Source organism: Giraffa tippelskirchi, chromosome X (assembly GCF_054371585.1).
Source record: "Giraffa tippelskirchi isolate mGirTip1 chromosome X, T2T-mGirTip1v1.2.pri, whole genome shotgun sequence".
NCBI classification, from domain to species: Eukaryota; Metazoa; Chordata; class Mammalia; order Artiodactyla; family Giraffidae; genus Giraffa; species Giraffa tippelskirchi.
The window spans coordinates 99,403,018-99,422,932 of record NC_137289.1 but is presented as its reverse complement, the minus strand read 5'-3'; the positions used below and the strand labels follow the sequence as shown (position 1 = coordinate 99,422,932).

General features: G+C 41.6%; 1 protein-coding gene across 1 annotated transcript; it reads right to left on the bottom strand.

Moving 5' to 3' along the window:
* Positions 1–220: 220 nt before the first annotated feature.
* Positions 221–19,438, bottom strand: LOC145536329 (X antigen family member 5-like). The gene is made up of 5 exons (XM_081565435.1): positions 19,219–19,438; positions 6,670–6,749; positions 3,861–3,996; positions 3,327–3,485; positions 221–333 (listed from the first exon to the last, which is right to left on the bottom strand). The coding sequence occupies exons 2-4, from the start codon at positions 6,739–6,741 to the stop codon at positions 3,373–3,375; spliced, it is 321 nt and encodes a 106-aa protein (XP_081421561.1). The 5' UTR covers positions 6,742–6,749; positions 19,219–19,438; the 3' UTR covers positions 221–333; positions 3,327–3,372.
* Positions 19,439–19,915: the final 477 nt, after the last annotated feature.

Below are 19,915 nucleotides of genomic sequence, written 5' to 3'. Positions count from 1 at the left end.
GAAACTGTCGATATTCAGACAGAATAGTATATTTTGAAAAGCAAAAACAATCTAGATCTAAATTTTTGGAATTAAATTGCATATTTAGAGGAATTGTGGGACAGCAAGTCTATATACAAACATTCTATCTCTACATACATCCTCAATCAGACAGTAAAAATCACAAACCATGAATTTTCAGTAACATTAAATACCCAGGGATAAATTTAACAAAAAAATGTGCAAGTAGAAAATGAAAGTTTATTGACAGAACTTTAACAGTCAAATATACAACATAAGAGCAGCATAGATGGTTTCAGTTTATCTTCTTTCAAGCAAATGGTTGCCCTTCACCTATAATATAAACATTAAAACGTTAAAGTTACTTAGCAGAACTTTATTTCAATGATAGGACAGGTATACAAAGTTCACTGCAGTTTTAGTTTTATAAAATGGACTAAAACAAGAACACTACGGGCGACCCTTTGGCTTACCTTCAGTTAAACCTCTCTAGAGAGTTTATAGACTTTTCAGGCACATTACGAGTATTTTTAAAAACACACTACTCTTCCTAGTTATACAAGAAAACAAGGACACTGAGTTCAGAACAAATGAAATCAATGGAACCTGCCAGAAGGTAGTTTTCAGTAGAGGGCAAAACTGTGTACACATTCAGTAAAATATCTAACAACAAAAAACATCCTAAGAAAAACAAAATACACAAAAAATGAAACAAAAAAATCCTGCAAAGTATCATTTAAATGTATTGATTTGAAATAATATTCTGAATATAGGATAGCTCAACAGTTGTTATCTCTGTTACTGCTTAAGTGAAGTAAATAAAAAGGCCAGTATTACATTTGTTTCTTCTCTATTGTGGAAAAGTGTAGAAATTTTCATTTGTTTTAGTTTATCCCTTATATGGCTGTTTTAAGTTGGTTCAACATTTGTCCCCCTTTTTACTTGTGGCCCTCATGTAATTCTAAATGTTTCTTTTCACCTTGGAAAGCATTCTAGTTGGTATAATAAATTATATGGGGACACAAATTTTAAGTCATTACTATCACTGGCAACATGGTCACATCAAAATGTGAAGCAGAAATAGGACTGTTTCTCACAGTCAAACCAAAAGAAGAAAGAAAAAAAGGAGAGAAGAAAAGAAAAGCGAGAGCAAGAGGGAGTAGGAGTGAGCGAGAAAAGCAAGTAGGAAGACAGAAAGAAAATCTGGAAAAGCAGATATTTTTCTTTGTTTCTAAATGATAATGGCTTTTGAGAGACAACTCTTGACCAATTTCAAAAGTTCATCCATGGTATCTGTGATGTTTAGTTATTTAGTTACTGTGGGCTATGTTAAATAATATTTGTTTTTCTATCCTATTAGCCATTTCATCAATATTCTGAAAATATCAGAGTTCCAGATTATACTGTTTTAATTCTGTAATATACTGTTAGTGTCTTGTTCATATTTCTTATTATGTATACTTGGGTTTTGTACATTTTCTTCACAATTATGTAAACTGAGAGGAATGGACTGGCAATTTGGGGTTGGCAGATACAAACTATTACACTCAGAATGGATAAACAAACAAGGTCCTACTATACAGCACAGGGAACTATGTCCAGTCTCCTGTGATAAATCACAACGGAAAAGAATATTAAAAAATGTATATATGTGTGTTAAAATTATGTAAACTAGCACATTGTCTTTATTTATTAGTTGAATTTATTTTCCTCTTCCTAATAATTCATACCTTTCATTAAGTATCTTTTTCTGTTTCCCTTAAGTTTATTCTGTTGCTCTTTTTCTTACTTTTTATACTGGATGTAGGATTTTATATTTATGTACTTTGTAATTTATGTATTGTTCTTTTTAAGTACCACACATGTTTATGGCTAAGATTTTTCTATGAGAACATTTTAATCATGTTCTGTAGTTACTTGAAAGTAGTCTGAAAGTGGTATTTTCGTCTACGTGTTCTAATGGAATGGAACAAAAATGTAAAGTGAAAATATTTATAAGGCTAAAACACAGTAAATTTTTCCCTAACCATGAAGTTCTTCCTTTAAAATCAGAACCATGCAATTAATTGTCAGGAATTTGGAAAACACGTATGTGAAAGATACTAAGTTGATTACGTGGGAAGAACTAGAGTTACAGATTTTAACCTTCAAAACTTTTTAAACTGAATTATCAAAGAGTTAAAATAACATATTTGATATGGTTAGAGATGATTATATCATGAGGCTCAGATTTTTATTAGTTCTTGAAGAGTGACCGTGGGATGTACGGCAAAAACCATCATAGTATTGTAAAGTAATTATCCTCCAATTAAAATAAGCAATCCCCCCCCCAAAAAAAACCAGTCCAAATGTGGGGGCAGGTAGTGTGCTTAGCATGTGTATCTTACTCACACCTGCCTTGCATATCACTGACTACATGCACTCTCTCAACTTGATCAGCCACAGAAACAGGAAACTAGACTATCTTTTGCATTTCTTTCTTCAGTCATTTCATGCTTCATTGGGGAAAGGATTTAAAATGCAACTACTTTTTTAAGAGCTAGACAATAGAGAATTTGAGAGAATTTAACAAATATCAAGCAGAATGTTGGCTCATTTTCTTTTTTAAAAAAGTTTATTTATTTATTTTAATTGGAGGCTAATTAGTTTACAATATTGTGGTGGTTTTTGCCATACATTGACATGAATCAGCCACAGGTGTACATGTGTCCCCCATCAGAAAATGAAATCTCAATTCCCCTGTTATAATTTGACTCAAGATGCTATTTTATGATAAATCAATCATGAAAAACAGAGTATTCCTGTATGCATTCCATTGAAGAGAACCAGAGAATGCAAAAGTTAGCATTGAAAAATTAGCATTTTAGTATACCTGTTCTGAATTCACAACTTATATGAGCAAAGTTGAATTTAGAAGTTAAGGGATTTCGCAGAATCACACACATTATGTTAAAGCTGGTACTAGAACCTACTTGAATGCCTGAGCATATTTCATATAAACTGACATTTATTACAAATGCATTCCATATTTGTTACAAGCAGAGATTATAAAAGAACCTGAAAATTATTAGCTGTTGCATAAAGTACTTATACTCAAGAGAAGAAAACGGTTTCCTATTTTCAATTTGATATGGCTTAGATCCTGTCTGTTTCTCTATCTGAAAGTCTGTAAGTCAGGAACTCAGGCATCTGGGGTCTGAACTATCTTTCAAAGAATATGTGAATTCTATTATTAAAATAATAGTAATGTTCCCTCTATATCATTAAAGATATAATATTCTGAAAAACAGAAACCACATAAATTACTTTCTGAATGGATGACATACCTGCTTCTGGCATTTCAACATGCTCTATATTTGATGCAATCTCCTCCTAGACATCAGGACCATCTCCACCTTGACCTCCAGTCTTTGCCACAGCCAATTCCGGGAGACCAGTTTCCAGGTCAGAATCATTAAAAAAATGTATCAATTCAGCTGTAAAGCCTACAATATAAACAAGGGAATTATGATATTCATTCCCTCAGTGTTATGAATTAAAAGCCTTAGGTTAGTATGGTAAAAATGTGATGAGTAAGAAACTCAGGAGCATTATTCCAGGAATGTTTTGCTGGAGAAAAAGGAAAGCAAAATTTTCCGAAAGTCATTACCATTTTCCTTTTCCAGGGTTGTCCTCAGACAACTTAGATGCCCCACCACACCTTCTTTGTCTTGAAAACAAGGGAAAATTTCACCAACCACACGAACCTGCAAACTATACTCTCCTCAGTTTTTTAGGAACTGTCTGAAGTCCTTTTCTAATGTTTCCTTTCCTCCACTCACTGGGTATGTCTTAAGGCAGGATGCACTGATACACTTTACCTTGACAGGCATCCTTCTTCTCTTCATCATGATTCATTGGATCCTCTCCATTTACTTCCTCCATTCCAGGTGTGATATCCTGAATCTCAGCTGGTGGTTCCTCTTGTTGAGGCTGCTCAACACTGGGCTGCTGGTCCTAGTAGAGTGTGCATGCAAGTAAAAATGTTTTGTTGTTAATACATCTAATAGCATAAATATACATAATACACAGATTGATTGATTATATTCTTTGCAGCCAAAGATGGAGAAGGTCTATACAGTCAGCAAAAACAAGACCGGGAACAGACTGTGGCTCAGATCATGAACTCCTTATTGCCAAATTCAGACTTAAATTGAAGAAAGTAGGGAAAACCACTAGACCATTCAGGTATGACCTAAATCAAATATCTTATGATTATACAGTGGAAGTGACAAATAGATTTAAGGGACTAGATCTGATAGACAGAGTGCCTGATGAACTATGGACGGAGGTTCGTGACATTGTACAGGAGACAGGGATCAAGACCATCCCCAAGAAAAAGAAATGCAAAAAAGCAAAATGGCTGTCTGAGGAGGCCTTACAAATAGCTGTGAAAAGAAGAGAAGTGAAAACAAAAGGAGAAAAGGAAAGATATTCCCATCTGAATGCAGAGTTCCAAAGAATAGCAAGGAGAGATAAGAAAGTCTTCCTCAGCAATCAATGAAAAGAAATAGAGGAAAACAACAGATTGGGAAAGAATAGAGATCTCTTCAAGAAAATTAGAGATACCAAGGGAACATTTCATGCAAAGATGGGCTCGATCAAGGACAGAAACGGTATGGACCTAACAGAAGCAGAAGATATTAAGAAGAGGTGGCAAGAATACACAGAAGAACTGTACAAAAAAGATCTTCATGACCCAGATAATCACGATGGTGTGATCACTCACCTAGAGCCAGACATCCTGGAATGTGAAGTCAAATGGGCCTTAGAAAGCATCACTATGAACAAAGCTAGTGGAGATGATGGAATTCCAGTTGAGCTATTTCAAATCCTGAAAGATGATGCTGTGAAAATGCTGCACTCGATATGCCAACAAATCTGGAAAACTCATCAGTGGCCACAGGACTGGAAAAGGTCAGTTTTCATTCCAATCCTAAAGAAAGGCAATGCCAAAGAATGCTCAAACTACCGCACAATTGCACTCATCTCACACGCTAGTAAAGTAATGCTCAAAATTCTCCAAGCCAGGCTTCAGCAATATGTGAACCGTGAACTTCCAGAGGTTCAAGCTGGTTTTAGAAAAGACAGAGGAACCAGAGATCAAATTGCCAACATCTGCTGGTTCATTGAAAAAGCAAGAAAGTTCCAGAAGAACATCTATTTCTGCTTTATTGACTATGCCAAAGCCTTTGACTGTGTGGATCACAATAAACTGTGGAAAATTCTGAAAGAGATGGGAATACCAGACATCTGAACTGTCTCTTGAGAAACCTGTATGGAGGTCAGGAAGCAAGAGTTAGAACTGCACATGGAACAACAGACTGGTTCCAAATAGGAAAAGGAGTACGTCAAGGCTGTATATTGTCACCCTGCTTACTTAACTTCTATGCAGAGTACATCATGAGAAATGCTGGGCTGGAAGAAGCACAAGCAGAAATCAAGATTGCCGGGGGAAATATCAATAACCTCAGATATGCAGATGACACTACCCTTATGGCAGAAAGTTAAGAACTAAAGAGCCTCTTGATGAAAGTGAAAGAGGAGAGTGAAAAGGTTGGCTTAAAGCTCAACATTCAGAAAACTAAGATCATGGCATCTGGTCCCATCACTTTGTGGGAAATACATGGGGAAACAGTGGAAACAGTGTCAGACTTTCTTTTTTGGGCTCCAAAATCACTGCTGATGGTGATTGCAGCCATGAAATTATAAGATGCTTACTCCTTGGAAGGAAAGTTATGGCCAACCTAGATAGCATATTTAAAAGCAGAGACATTACTTTGCCAACAAAGGTCCGTCTAGTCAATGCTATGGTTTTTCCAGTGGTCATGTATGGATCTCAGAGTTGGACGGTGAAGAAAGCTGAGCACCGAAGAATTGATGCTTTTGAACTGTGGTCTTGGAGAAGACTCTTGAGAGTCCCTTGAATTGCAAGGAGATCCAACCTGTCCATCCTGAAGGAGATCAGTCCTGGGTGTTCACTGGAAGGACTGACGTTGAGGTTGAAACTCCAATACTTTGACCACCTCATGCGAAGAGTTGACTCACTGGAAAAGACCGTAATGCTGGGAAGGATTTGGGGCAGGAGGAGAATGGGACGACAGAGGATGAGATGGTTGGTTGGCATTACTGACTCGATGGACATGGGTTTGGGTAAACTCCAGGAGATGGTGATGGACAGGGAAGCCTGGCGTGCTGCGATTCATGGGGTCGCAAAGAGTCAGACATGACTGAGCGACTGAACTGAAATGATATCTAATCATAAGTAAACCTAACAACATTTTCCCAACACAATTCTATGTACTTACTTTTAATAAAGTTACTCTTCCCACAGAGAAGAGTTAGCTCCCATAAGAGTTACCCAGAAAGACTTTGGAAGCTATTTAAATCTATGTTGGGATGGAAGTATGCATTCTGTTGTTAATAAGCAGGAGGAGGGGGTCACTGGGCACATTTCCAGGGAATTTAACAGTATATTCATCCAGGCAACGCCAGACTGTAATATATCTGGATCGATGTTCCTTCCTAAAACAAGCTGTCACCCTTTATCACTGCACCTGTACTACTTAACATCCTTTTCTCAAAAATAAATTTGTGCTAATAGAAAACATCAAATGGTAAGGTACTCACAACCACAGGTTCATCCAGCTGGGAGGACTCTTGATCTATAGGTCCCAATGTTGATGGCACTTGCCCACTCATATTTCTCCCTGAAAGTAGAATATTGTGATTTAGAAAATGTATTTAAGAGTACAGCTATATTTGATCACTTTTGTGACCATATGTTGATTTACTATTTTTTAAAAATGTGAAAATAATTTCAAAAGAAAACTCTCATTAAGTATGAGTGTACATGCATTCCAATTACACCAAATATAGTTTCTTGCAAAGCCATTTGTGTCTTTGCTAAGTTGGCAGAGAAATCACCTTAAGGTACACAGGAAGACAGAAAATTTTTGTGAGGAAGTTTGATTTCACAACAGAATTCTCCATCATGAAGATATTTAGTGAAATACTGCTAGGAACTTAAAAATTCAGGACTATTGCTCTTGTCACACTCCTATTCACCAGACCTATTTTCCCCAACTCTCTTTGAATTCATTTGGAACACGAAGAAAGGCTCAGTCTTTACAGCCTGACTACGGCGATTTTCTCAGAGTCTGTGGCTGAGGTGAGTCTGCGTACAGAGCGACCGGTCCACGTCTCTCTTGGCCCCTTACCAAAAAACTCGCGATACAGTCACACACACCCCCCCCCCCCGCGGTCCGGTTTCTAGGCCTTTCCTTAATCGCCCACCCCGCCCCCTGCCCAGGTCCCACTGCCCGCCCCAGATTCTGTGCTCTGTCGTCAGTTCCAGGGCCCCAATGAACCAGATATCTCCAACAGCACCCCCCAAGTCTCCCCCCACTGTGATCTGACCCCCTGGCCTCCTCTGCCCTCCTCTGCCCACCGCCCTTCCTCTCCCGCCACCAGGACAAGAACTAGGCAGCGCGACATCTCTGAGGAGAAAGATGACGACCTCGAGGGCCTTCCTCCTCAAAGGCCCCAGATGGCAGTACCCGACCCGGGTGAAACTCGCTGGCTCCCCCTCACACACACACGCACACTTAAAATCCAGACAGGACAGATCTGTGAACCTATCTGGTGACTCTCAAGCAGTGAGAAGGAACCGGGACTGAATAAACCCAACCACCTCAGGCCCAACGCTCCTCACAGAACGCTCAAGACGTATGTGCACCAAGGCGCATGCGCAGCAACGGGTGCACGTGCACACACTACCATACACGCCGAACTCAGGGAGATTTTTAATACCTATTTTTATACATGCTTTGATGAACCATTTCCTTCTCTGCTTCTGGGTTTTCCATCACGCTTGCGATGGCTTTACTCACTTCCATGGGATAAATACATAAATACATACCTCTGTCTACATTTGTTGCTTGGAGAACAGCACATTTAAATGTCTGAACCGGTACCTGATTTCTCTGAATATACCTCTAGTTCCTCTACAGTATTGTTCTTTTAGCATCGGACTTTACTTTCACCACCAGACAGATCCCCAGCTGGGTGTTGTTTCCACTTTGGCTTAGCCTTTTCATTCCTTCTGTAGCTATTTCTTCACTCTTCCCCAATAGCACATTCTTCTTATTATTCTATTATAGCAGGAATTTTCGTACTTACTAGGAGTTTTAATTTTACCCAGTTTCACCCAAGAGAAAGGAAAACGTGCTCACACAAGGACCTTTACACAAATATTCTACTCATGTATTCCAATAGCCAAACCTAGAAACAGCCCAACTATTCAACAACTGGTATACAGATGACAGAAAAACAAAAGAGTATACTCGTACAAAAGAATACTACACAGTCATTTAAAATGGAACTACTAATGCATGTAACAGCAAGGATGCATCTCAGCTGTGTCAATGAGAGATGTCAGACACAGAAGGCTATGTGTTATACGATTTCCTGTCAATGGATTCCTGGAAGAGGCACAACTATAGGCACAGAAATATATCTGTGGTTGCCAGGGTATAGGAGTGGAGGAAGGAGTCTGATGGCAAATAGCTCAAGGGAGCATTTCCGAACCAATGGGACATTTTCTACATTTTTACTGTGGTAGCATTTACACCATGGTATGCATATGTCAAAACTCGACAAACTGTAATGCTTTGAAGCATTGACTTCTATCATATATAAATTGTATCTCAATACTTCTCACTTTTTTTTTAAGGAAAAGGAACTTTTAAGTATTTAAATATTGGTTATCGTATCCATCTAGACCATGAGCTCATAAACATAAAAATCTTATTTGGAATTCTTCCCAGACCTGGCCAACAACCAGGATTCCCATGCTACCTTTGTACCCTTATGACAGGACACAGAAACTTGGTCTTAACCATGTTTACAATTCCCTCTCCTTCAGCTCAAGTCAATATGCTTGTTGAGTTCTGTCCATTTTACTTTGAAAATGTCTAATGCAGTCTACATTTTCCCAAGTCCACCACATCTGCCGTAATCCGAAGCCTCCCTCCATTTAATTGTCAACCCCCTTCTAATAATCTCTCACACACACTCGGGGTGTCGGTCTCCCACTCCCCGCCTTCTCCCTCCCTCTCTTACAGCTGCAAAACTGTTTATGACTTTCTAGATAAAGGCTACTGTCTTACACAAGCACTTGAAAGTATGGTCGAGCCCTTGTCCTGCTTGCTAACAACATGGGAAGCAGAGAATCCTCTTCTTGTCTCTCTTACCGAGCTTCATTCACACCCTCCAATTTCTTAAGCTTAGTTTGTCCCATATTTCTGAAGCCTCCTGGTTAGTAAACTCCTTCAAGCTAGGCTTCAACAGTATATGGAACGAGAACTTCCAGATATACAAGTTGGGTTTGAAGAAGCAGAGAAACAAGAGATCAAATTGCAACCTTCGTTAGATCATGGAGAAAGCAAGGGAATTCCAGAAACACATCTACCTCTGCTTCATTGACTAGACTACCTCAAGACCTCTGACTGTGTAAATCACAGAAAACTGTGCAAAATTCTTAGAGATGGGAGTACCAGACTAGCTGACCTGTCTCCTGAGAAACCTGTATGAGGGTCAAGAAGCAACAGTTAGAATAAGACATGAAACAATGGACTGGTTCAAAATTGGGAAAGGAGTAAAACAAGGTTGTATATTGTCACTCTGCTTATTCAACTTACATGCAGAGCACATCATGGGAAATGCTGGGCTGGATGCCTCACAGGCTGGAATCCAGATTGCTGGCAGAAATATCAACAAGCTCAGATGTGCCGATCATATCACTCTAATGGCAGAAACTGAAGAGGAACTAAAGAACCTCTTGCTGAGGGTGAAAGAGGAGAGTGAAAAGGCTGGCTTAAAACTCAACATTCAAAAATATAAGATTTTGCCATCCAGTCTTATCACTTCACGGAAAACTGAAGGGGGGAAGGGGATGCAGTGACAGATTTAATTTTGGGGGCTCCAAAATCACTGTGGATGGTGATTGCTGCCATGAAATTAAGACACTTAATCCTTGGAAGAACAGCTATGACAAAGCTAGTATGCATGCATGCTCATTGCTTCAGTCGTGTCTGACTATGACCCCATGGACTGTAGCCTGCCAGGTGCCTCTACCCATGGGATTCTCCAGGCAAGAATACTTTAGTGGGTTGCCATGCCCTCTGCCCATGGGGCATGGCAGGGGATCTTCCCAACCCAGAGTTGAAACCCATGTCTCCTGCATCCCGTGCATTGCAGGGGGATTCTCTCTCTCTCTTTTTTTGCCACTTTATTTATTTTTTAATTGAAGGTAATCGCTTTACATAATTTTGTTGTTTTCTGTCAAACATCAACAAGAATCAGTCGTAGGTACACCCATGCAGGAGAATCCTTTACTGCTGAGCCACCAGGGAAGCCTATGTCAAACCTAGACAGCATAGTAGAAAGCAGAGACATCACTTTGCCGACAAACTATGGCTTTTTCGGTAGTCGTGTACAGATGTGTGAGTTCGATCATTAAGAAGGCTGAGTGACAGAATTGACGCTTTCGGTTTGTGGTGCTGGAGAAGACACTTGAGAATCCCTTGGACAGCAAGGATATCAAAGCAGCCAATCCTAAAGGAAACCAACTGTGAATATTCACAGGAAGGACCGATGCTGAAGCTGAAGCTCCAATACTTTGGCCACCTGATGGGAAGAGCCAACTCACAGGAAAAGACCCTGATGCTGGTCGTAAAGCAGGTTATGCCGTGGTGACTACTGAAGAGGTTTTAGAAGCAAAATCTCTCCCCCAGGGAACCAGTGCTCAGTTAGAGGAACTTCTGGCTCTGACCCAAGCTCTAGACTTAAGCAAAGTGCAGCGAGGAAATATCTACACTGATTCTAAATATGCTTATTTGACTTTACACGCTCATGCTGCAATATGGAAAGAAAGACAGTTTAAAAGGGCAACAAGAGAACCTATTAAGCATTTCAGAGAGATCAAGAGACTTTTAACTGCTATATATTGTCCTAAAGAAGTAGCTGTTATGCACTGCAAAGGGCACAACATGGATGGGAGTAAAGTAGCTGAAGGTAATCAGCTAGCTGACTGTCAAGCCAGAAAAGCAGCACTTTAGGAAGCCCCTTCACTGCAGTTGCCTTTGATCTGGACAGGTCCTGTGGAACAGGAAAAACCATAATATACCGAGGAAGAATTAGAAAGATATGAGAAAAGAGGAGCAAAGATTACTGATAAAGGATGGTTACAGTCCGAGGATGGACGATTAATAATTCCTGAAAATACTCAATGGAAAATTCTTAAGGGATTACACCAGAGTTTTCATTTATGTGTAGAGAGTACTTACCAGATGGCTTCTCGTTTGTTTGAAGGGAAAAATGTAATGAAAACTTTAAAGGACCTTATCAAAAGATGTGAGGATTGTTAGAAAAATAACCCGAAGACTGAAAAGCTAGCAAAATCTGGATTACAACGAAGTGGGAAATATCCTGGAGAGGACTGGCAAGTTGATTTTACTCCTATGCCAAAAGCTAATGGATGTTCTTGCTTACAAGTTTGGGTGGATACTTTTACTGGATGGATTGAGGCTTTTCCCTGTTGTAGTGAACAGGCTAAGGAGGTTATAAGAATTTTAATCCATGAAATTATCCCCAGGTTTGGGCTGCCACGGAGCCTTCAGAGTGACAATGGCTCCGCCTTTAAAGCTACTATAACCCAGGGGGTGTCTAAAGCTCTAGGAATAGAATATCACTTACGCTGTTCCTGGAGACCCCAATCCTCAGGAAAGGTCAAAAAAGCTAATGACATTATCAAAAGACATCTGTGCAAATTAACTCAAGAGACACAGGACAATTGGATTGAAGTTCTATCCATAGCTTTAATGAGGGCTCCCACTGCCCCCCAAAAGGAGGGACTGTCCCCCTTTGAACGTATTTATGGAAGGCCTTTCTTATGCACAGACATTGTTATAGACCCTGTAGCCTTAGAATTAACTAATTATGTAACTCAGCTCTCAGCTTTTCAACAGGCACTAATGGAACTCCGGGAGGTGACTCCTGACCCAGCCTCTGAGCTAAGCAAGCCTCTATTTGAGCCAGGAACTGAGGTCTTGATAAAAACTTTGGGATCTGGGGGCCAGTCCCTCGAACCCCTCTGGGAAGGCCCTTACCAGGTTATTCTTTCTTCTCCCACAGCTGTCAAAGTACCAGGAATTGATTCATCGATGCATCACACTCGAGTTAAGAGGTGGCACCCTGACCAGAACTAAGTGACGTCATTTTATGTCTTTACTCTCTATGTTCTGACTTTATACTTTCAGATGGGCCTGATAATCTATGTGAACCTACTTCTGCTGACTCCAAAAATCCTGAGTCTGCCGTTTGATCCTCAAGACAATTCCTTCCTGTCCTGGGCTCCCTCCTATGCTGCATTCCACAATCGGTCTAACTGCTGGGTCTGCGGAGTGCTCCCCTCTTCATCAGTGGAAGGCTTCCCGTGGTGGACATCTCCTCTTCAAGGAAAAGATTTTCTCCAAGTCTGCAAATACCTTCGACAACAGTCATGTGTGATGCCTCTTCTTAATCTGATGACATCTAACAACCCTAAGATGGACTGGTGCAACACTTTGTACTTTAGCTATGAGCCTAAAGGCTCAGAACCCACTTGACAAACCAGTATGTTATACTCATACATTGTTCTCCTTATCTATGTTAATGAAACCATGTATTTGTATGGAAATCTGCCTTTCTTCAAGATTCATGTAAATCGTTTTATGGCCCGGAATGACTTACCTGGTGCCAATGTTATCTCAAAATGCATGTTGTGGGTGAGGCGCCTGGGTTTTGAGACATTCTCTGAGTTTTGAGACATTTCCTTTCCTTAATTAGCAGACTGCTAGTAGCTCTATAACACCCAGTTAAAGACTGGGGGGGGGCACTCTTTCTGTCCCCCTTCTGATGTCTATGTCAGAAGCTTTCTCTATCTCTTGTATACTTTAATAAAACTTTATTACACAAATGTTCTGAGCGATCAAGCCTCATCTCTGGCCCTGGATTGAATTTTTCTCCTCCAGAGGCCAAGAATCCAGGCATCTCTTGCGGTTCAGCAACAACCTTTCACTGGGAAAGATTGAAAGCAAATGGAGAAGGGGGCAGTAAAGGATGAGATGGTTAGATAGCATCACCGACTCAACGGACATGAATTTGAGCAAACCATGGCAGATAGTGGAGGACAGAGGAGCCTGGGTTGCTACAGTTCATGGGGTCTCACGAAAAGAGTCGGACACGACTGAGCGATTGAAAAAGAACAACAACCACCACCTTACCTTTGAGTTTCCCTAAGGTGCCACAGCCCCACTCTCAGTGGGGCTAAGAAGCTTTCTGTGTCTGTCAGTGGTAAAGGCTGAGACTTATGTCTTCACACACTCAGCGCCCCCTGCTTAGGGTTGATGGCAGGTCCTTAGAACGCTCATCACTCCCTCCCACAGCTCAGAGCACGGAGCTTTCTCACAACAGTAATGGAGCCCCCTACCCTGCTACAGAAATGGGAGTTGTACCTGTTCACCCCCTCTTAATATGTTTTCTCCCTTTGTATTCAATTCACTTCCACATTTCTTGCTTGAGTTACCAAATCGAACTCTTCTCATCCTCAACGGGTAACTGTAACAAGCTGCACCTGCATCTCTGTCAGGGATGGTGCATGTACCCCCTGCACTATGTATTTTCTTTCTCCTTTCCTGTCGGAATCTGTCGACTCCCAGACATCACAAAAAGGGCTCCAGATCACCCACAAAAGGGGCGGTGCTGCAGGGGAGGCTGTGACTCTCATCCACAGCCTCAGTCAAAGCAGGACTATGTTATAAGTGTCACAAGCTGCCCCACTGCATCATGGGAGCCAAAAGAGCAATGGTCTGAAAGTCCTAACACAGACACTTATGTGGATAGAACACCAGTGTCTTCCTAGGGACCTGTGAGTTGTTGTTTGGTTTGGGCCTATAAAGTCAGTGACCTTTTTCACAATGCTTGCAGGCTTAGCTAGCCTTCCATCAGGACCTCTCTTCTCCCCTACAGCCCCCCACCTACTGTACCAAAAATCATACTTCTGACGTCAGTGCGCCAATTGGGTTTTCACCTGGCAGGGATACCAACACAACTATTTATGCTGAAATCTCAAGATACCTGAAGAGAACGTGTTTTCAGAAAGTCCATCTTTCAATTATAATAGAAAAACTGCCTATGTAACAATGAAGATACAGCAAATTAAAATACTAATAAAATGTTATTTGGAAATTATCTAGAATGTCACACCTAAGAGAAAAAAAAATTAGTATGTGGTCTATTGCCTTTCAGGTTTAATCTGCATTTAAGAAAATTACGATGTGGGCGAGGTAATGTCTTCATGATATTGTATTTGATTTTTTTGTTTATCATTATATTATTACTATGTTTATGCTACTTTCCAGAATGATGAGGGTGCTCCACTAATGTCTGTGATGGCAAATACAGGTTTAGAGCTTGATATGGACTAGGAACTGTTCTCTGTGATGTGTGCATATTGACATGACACCCCATGGTCTTTCATGAACTTAGGAGAAACTGTGTTCAATCCATATGCAGATCCATCGTAATGTTTCATGCAGATGGACATGTTGATCTGCCTTCTGATTCACAGTAGACTAGACACTGCTCTGTATTCCAGATTGGGAGTCAGATACCACACCTGTCTATTTCTCTCTGGCCTGGGCACCAATCTGACTCAGCTCTTGCAAGCTAGATGACCTTGTGCAAATTCATTCACTGATTATTGTCTACGTGTCTCTGCTCCTCAACTGCTGAAAGGGATGAAAGCATTAAAAATGCTTACCTTACAGTGTTGCTATGAGTACTCAAAGACTTTTGAGTACATATGAAGTACATATGTATATTGTGTACATATGGAGAGCTAAGCACGATACAGAAGGGTGAGCTTTTCTTCTTGTCTCTCTTCAATTCCCTTTCTGCTTGTACTCATATCCCCCTGTCCCTGCCCCCATGCTTTTACTTCCCCAATCCCAACTGATCTGTGTCATCTCTGATCTGTGCCCCTGTTCTCAGACTCTCCATCCCAAAACACAGCTGAACATCTCCTCATGATTTACCTTGGAAAATATCCATATCATCACCCTGGATTAAACAATCATGAATATCAGTGAAAGAAATAAGAAAAACAAAACTGAAATGTGAAAACAACACAAGAAATAAAGCATTACTGATGATCGTTTGACTATTAACATTTTCATATCTTCATCAGATTCAGATGTTCAGAATTTGATTGAGAATTAGACCTGATAAAAATAATGGAAAAAAAGGCCATGTGATGAGGTTTCTTGGCCTTTTAATTTCCCTGGAAAATGTTTTTAAAAGTTTATATACTCATGTTCTATAACCATCCAGTGACCACTTGCTTTCCCATCATGATGCAGATCCTATGAAGAGATCATTAGACTTCTAACTTCATAGAGAATATTCACTAAACTTTTTCATATGAGCACATGATGAAACCTAAATATTTCATTTAAGCTTCACAATATCCTCATAAGAAGAGGAGGGATACTCATTGTGCTAAAAAAAAAAAAAAACCCTCCCTCATACCTCATACACTCCGTTCTTGAGGCCTCGAAAGGCCTGAAATGATAGTGCAAGGTCCATGCGGTGAGTCAAATGTGGTCTTGACATTGTGTCTCTGGAACAATCTCCAGGGAAATGTGGAACAGCAATAATATTAACAACAGTAATGACAACAGCTAGAATTGACTTGGAACGTACCATATGGCACATACTGTCCTGACAATTTCCCATGTCTTAACATGGTCAGTGGTCTACACTGCCCCTTGAAGTAGTTAAATTTACTCCAAGCTAGTGTTTCCATGTGGTTAAAGGAGGAATGAGGCACAGAGTCGCTACATAACTTATTCAGTGTCGTGCAGCAATAAGGGAGCCACAAGTCTGGATGCACTGTGGAAAACTCTGTGTATTCTGTATATATTCAGTCAAGGATAAGATGCAATGGTTACGGCAAAATATGTAGAATAACAGCTACCACATAGCACAAATTGATCTTACATCACAGAAATACACACTAAACAGAAATCTGATTTCTTCAGAAATCCTTCAAATGGAGGCTTGACAAGACTGGCATCAGGATGTTTTGTAGAAATCATGGTCTGAGAGCCTCTTCAGAACAGCAGACAACATGTCAGTGAGTCTCCTAAACTGGAGTTCTTGGGTCTGTGTATCAGAGAAGGCAGGAAACCCCTGTCACATGCTCTCAGTGAAGACAGAGCCTGGCAGTAGGCAAAATAAGACCATGCCTCTGGAGAAGGCAATGGCACCCTACTCCAGTACTCTTGCCTGGAAAATCCCATGGATAAAGGAGCCTGGAAGGCTGCAGTCCATGGGGTCGCGAAGAGTCAGACACAACTAAGCGACTTCACTTTCACTTTTCACTTTCATGCATTGGAGAAGGAAATGGCAACCCACTCCAGTGTTCTTGGCTGGAGAATCCCAGGGACGGGGGAGCCTGGTGGGTTGCTGTCTATGGGGTCACACAAAGTCTGACACAACTGAAGCGACTTAGCAGCAGAAGCAGCAGCAGCTGCTCTGGCAGTGCCTAGACAAGGTGTCCCTGTCAATCAGAACTGAGGAATTCTTTTAAAATGTGCAGATTCCAGGACCTACACTCAGTGAATCTCACTCAGTGTGGCTACAACAGTGCCCTAGAATCTGTGAGATTTCTCTATAATTGAGAAACTATCAGGGACTATATTAAACCCCTTTGGTAGTGAGACTGTCAGCAAAATAAAGGAAATAGAGATCGGAACAGATATTAGAAAAAATATATAGATAATCAACAAAACCCAAAGCTGGCTCTTTCAAACGGTCAATATGAATTCATAAATTTCCACCCACAAGAATAAAAAAAAGATAACTAAAGACAAAACTTCCAATAACAGGAAAGAAATAGGTTACAGATCCCACATTTCCTAATCCAATCATTTCATCAAGGTGAATTGGGCCAAATCCAAGCAATGTGATGAAACCACTCGTTTTTTTTTTTTCTCATTGTCCTCCAGCTTCCCCTTCCTGCCTCTCTCCTTTGCCCAAGTTACTTTCTCCTTCTTAATTCCTGCCCTCCATCAAGAGGAGCAATGTTATGAGGTATGATTCCCATGCCTCATAATCCCATGATTATAACTGATGTCCGCTGCTTGGCTGACATTCAGCATGGATGCTATCATCCCTGCAGCGGGTACACTTAAGCTCTCTGTCTCTCATGATGGACCAGAAGGTTTCATTCCTAATTTCAGGTATAGGTAGGAGAGAAGGTGCAGGGCACATGTTGGAGCCTTGAGTCCTTCATCTGTGAAATGCAGATGACCACAAACTGGGGGACAAACAGAAATAGCAGCACCAGGCCCCTTTCAATGAGAGCTACGTGCCAAACCCAGTGCATCACAGGACTCCTTGACATTCAGGAGCACGCCAAGTAGATTTCCATGCGAGGACTGTTGCATTTGTTGTTCCTTCTGCCTGGAATGCTCTTCCCTTAGGTAACCCCACGACCTGCTCCCTCACTTCCTCCAGATCTCTGCTTACTTGCCATCTTTCAGGGAGACTTTCCCTCATTATCTTGAATAAAATAATAACATCATACTTACATACACCTTTTCCCCTGATCTAGCAATATCTTTCGTCATAGTACCTGCCACCCTTGATTTATTTACTGGCCACCAAGTCTATGAAATGAGAGACTTGGTTAGTTTTGCCCTGTCCCAAACTCCTCCAATAGTGCTCAGGTCTATGGCAGGTGCTCAGAAAACATTTGCTGAAGGACAGTCTGGAGGCAGGCCCTTTACACACTTTGCTAACATGCACAGGTACCCTCCAAGATGGGCACTGGCCCCATTGTATTAATTATGATACATACTGAGATTTCAGGAGACAGGTGATACATTCAACAACACACAGTCAGCATGTCAGGTTCCCAGCTTCAGAATCATATATGCCAGCTTCCAAATCCTCAGTCCTGGACAGAGAGCTCACAGCCAAGAACGTAAGAGGTTTTATTTCTAACAAAAAGACTCCAAACAGCTCAGATACCGAGAGACACCAAAAAGAGCTCACTGAATCTCTGCACAGAGAGCACACAACTCGAGTCTCAGACGCTCAAACACAACAGAGACCATAACCATACACGCTGTGACAGAGACCCTGCAAACAGCCCAAAGTCTTCTAGACAAAAACAAATGAGAACTGCACAGATACTTCAAATCATGGAGACTGACTCTCAAACCACGCGGACACTTAACGACCAAATACAAACCCTCCTAAACAGAAAGACAGAAGTTTTAATAACTCAAGAACATCATATGACCTTAAGATAAAGTTCCCAGACAAATGAAAGACTTGCAACCTGTGCATAGATCCCCAAGCAGCTGATAGTTTACACCTTTAGATTAACCCATCCTTATAGCAGAACAGAGGCATCACAACTTGGAACCCAGAATCAAAAGCTCAGTGATCTCACATTCTGGAGTGCAGACGCCTACACAGAGATATCTAACCCAGGGACTGAAAAGCCAGAAAGCTCCAAAGATGCACATCCCGGTATACAGGCACACATCCTAGAAGCTTTGCACTATGGATCACAAAATCCACTCAGATCAAATATCCCATCACTCACAACTCCGCCCAAAGGCTCAAGATCAAATGTAGTCAAACAGCACCTGTGTTGTCACACGTAGCAACACACAATCCCAAGGTGCCAGATACAGTTTACTCTCCAGGGAGAGACACCAAACTCAGAGACCTCTCCCTGGACATGAATTGCATGCATTTGTGTGAAGACCATGCGCTGCCACAGGATCCAGACTGAGCGAGAGCTAAACAAGACTGAAACGCAGTCACCACGCACGGCCAGTGACCGCGCCAAACCTCGCCACTAACCAGAGCAGCTATTCGACCCCTTTGGGAAAAGCAATAAAACTCGGAGGAAAATTGCATGCTCTGCATCGTCGCGCACGCCAACGCAGGCGCACGGATATACACGCTCCTCTCGCCCTCAGTTCCAGTTCTGTGCCCACAGTGCCCGCAATCACGCGGTGACCAATCACTACCCAGAAAGCTTCCCTGACGCCATACCCAAACCGACAGCAGGTCTCTCGCTCCGTAGTCGTCCCACCAACGAAGGGGTGGAGCTGGAAAAGAGACGAAGAAAGTTTCCGCTTAATACTGGTGTCCACTCGGATTCGAAAGCAGCGGGAAGACAAAGAGGAGCGAATCGGGATATACCCAGAGGGGCCCTGAGCGCCGCGCCTGGGAACTGTGGTCCATGCCTGACGCGGTGTAAGGGGGCCCTCCCTGCTGTGGAACGCCCTCTCCCAATGGTACCTTCCAGAGTGGGGGGTCTTACCGCTACCTCTCAGTGGTACATCCCAGGACAGATCTGTTTCATCTCGCGCGCCCCTTGCTTGTGGCATTGGGGAACAGCAGATATAAATGCCTGTGGACCATTCCAGGATGATCCGCAAAGGGCGGAAGGGCAAGATTAGGGTGAAAACTTCACAGATTGCTGAAATTTGGGACTCAGAAAAAAGTCTTCATAAACTGAAGATTACGTCTCTATGGGGATCACTGTCGTAACAGAGAGCATTGAAAGCATTTTATCTATGCTGGGCGTTGTACTGGTTTGTACTTTCCTGTTCAATACAGAATAGGTCTCATGGGGGAAAGCCAGCAGCAGTCCCTCAACGGGTAGGATGGATAAAGCTTCCGACTGGAATCTGAAGGCCTGGCGTGGGAATGCCCTCTGTCGTTGACTGCGAGTAATATGTGAAAG

Excerpts from the sequence above, each read along its gene's own strand:
- LOC145536329 (XM_081565435.1), bottom strand. The coding sequence starts at position 6,741 with ATGAGTGGGCAAGTGCCATCAACATTGGGACCTATAGATCAAGAGTCC. Across the intron at positions 3,997-6,669 it reads AGCTGGATGAACCTGTGGTT|GACCAGCAGCCCAGTGTTGA; the intron begins GTGAGTACCTTA and ends ACACTCTACTAG. Across the intron at positions 3,486-3,860 it reads GAAGAAGGATGCCTGTCAAG|GCTTTACAGCTGAATTGATA; the intron begins GTAAAGTGTATC and ends TTTATATTGTAG.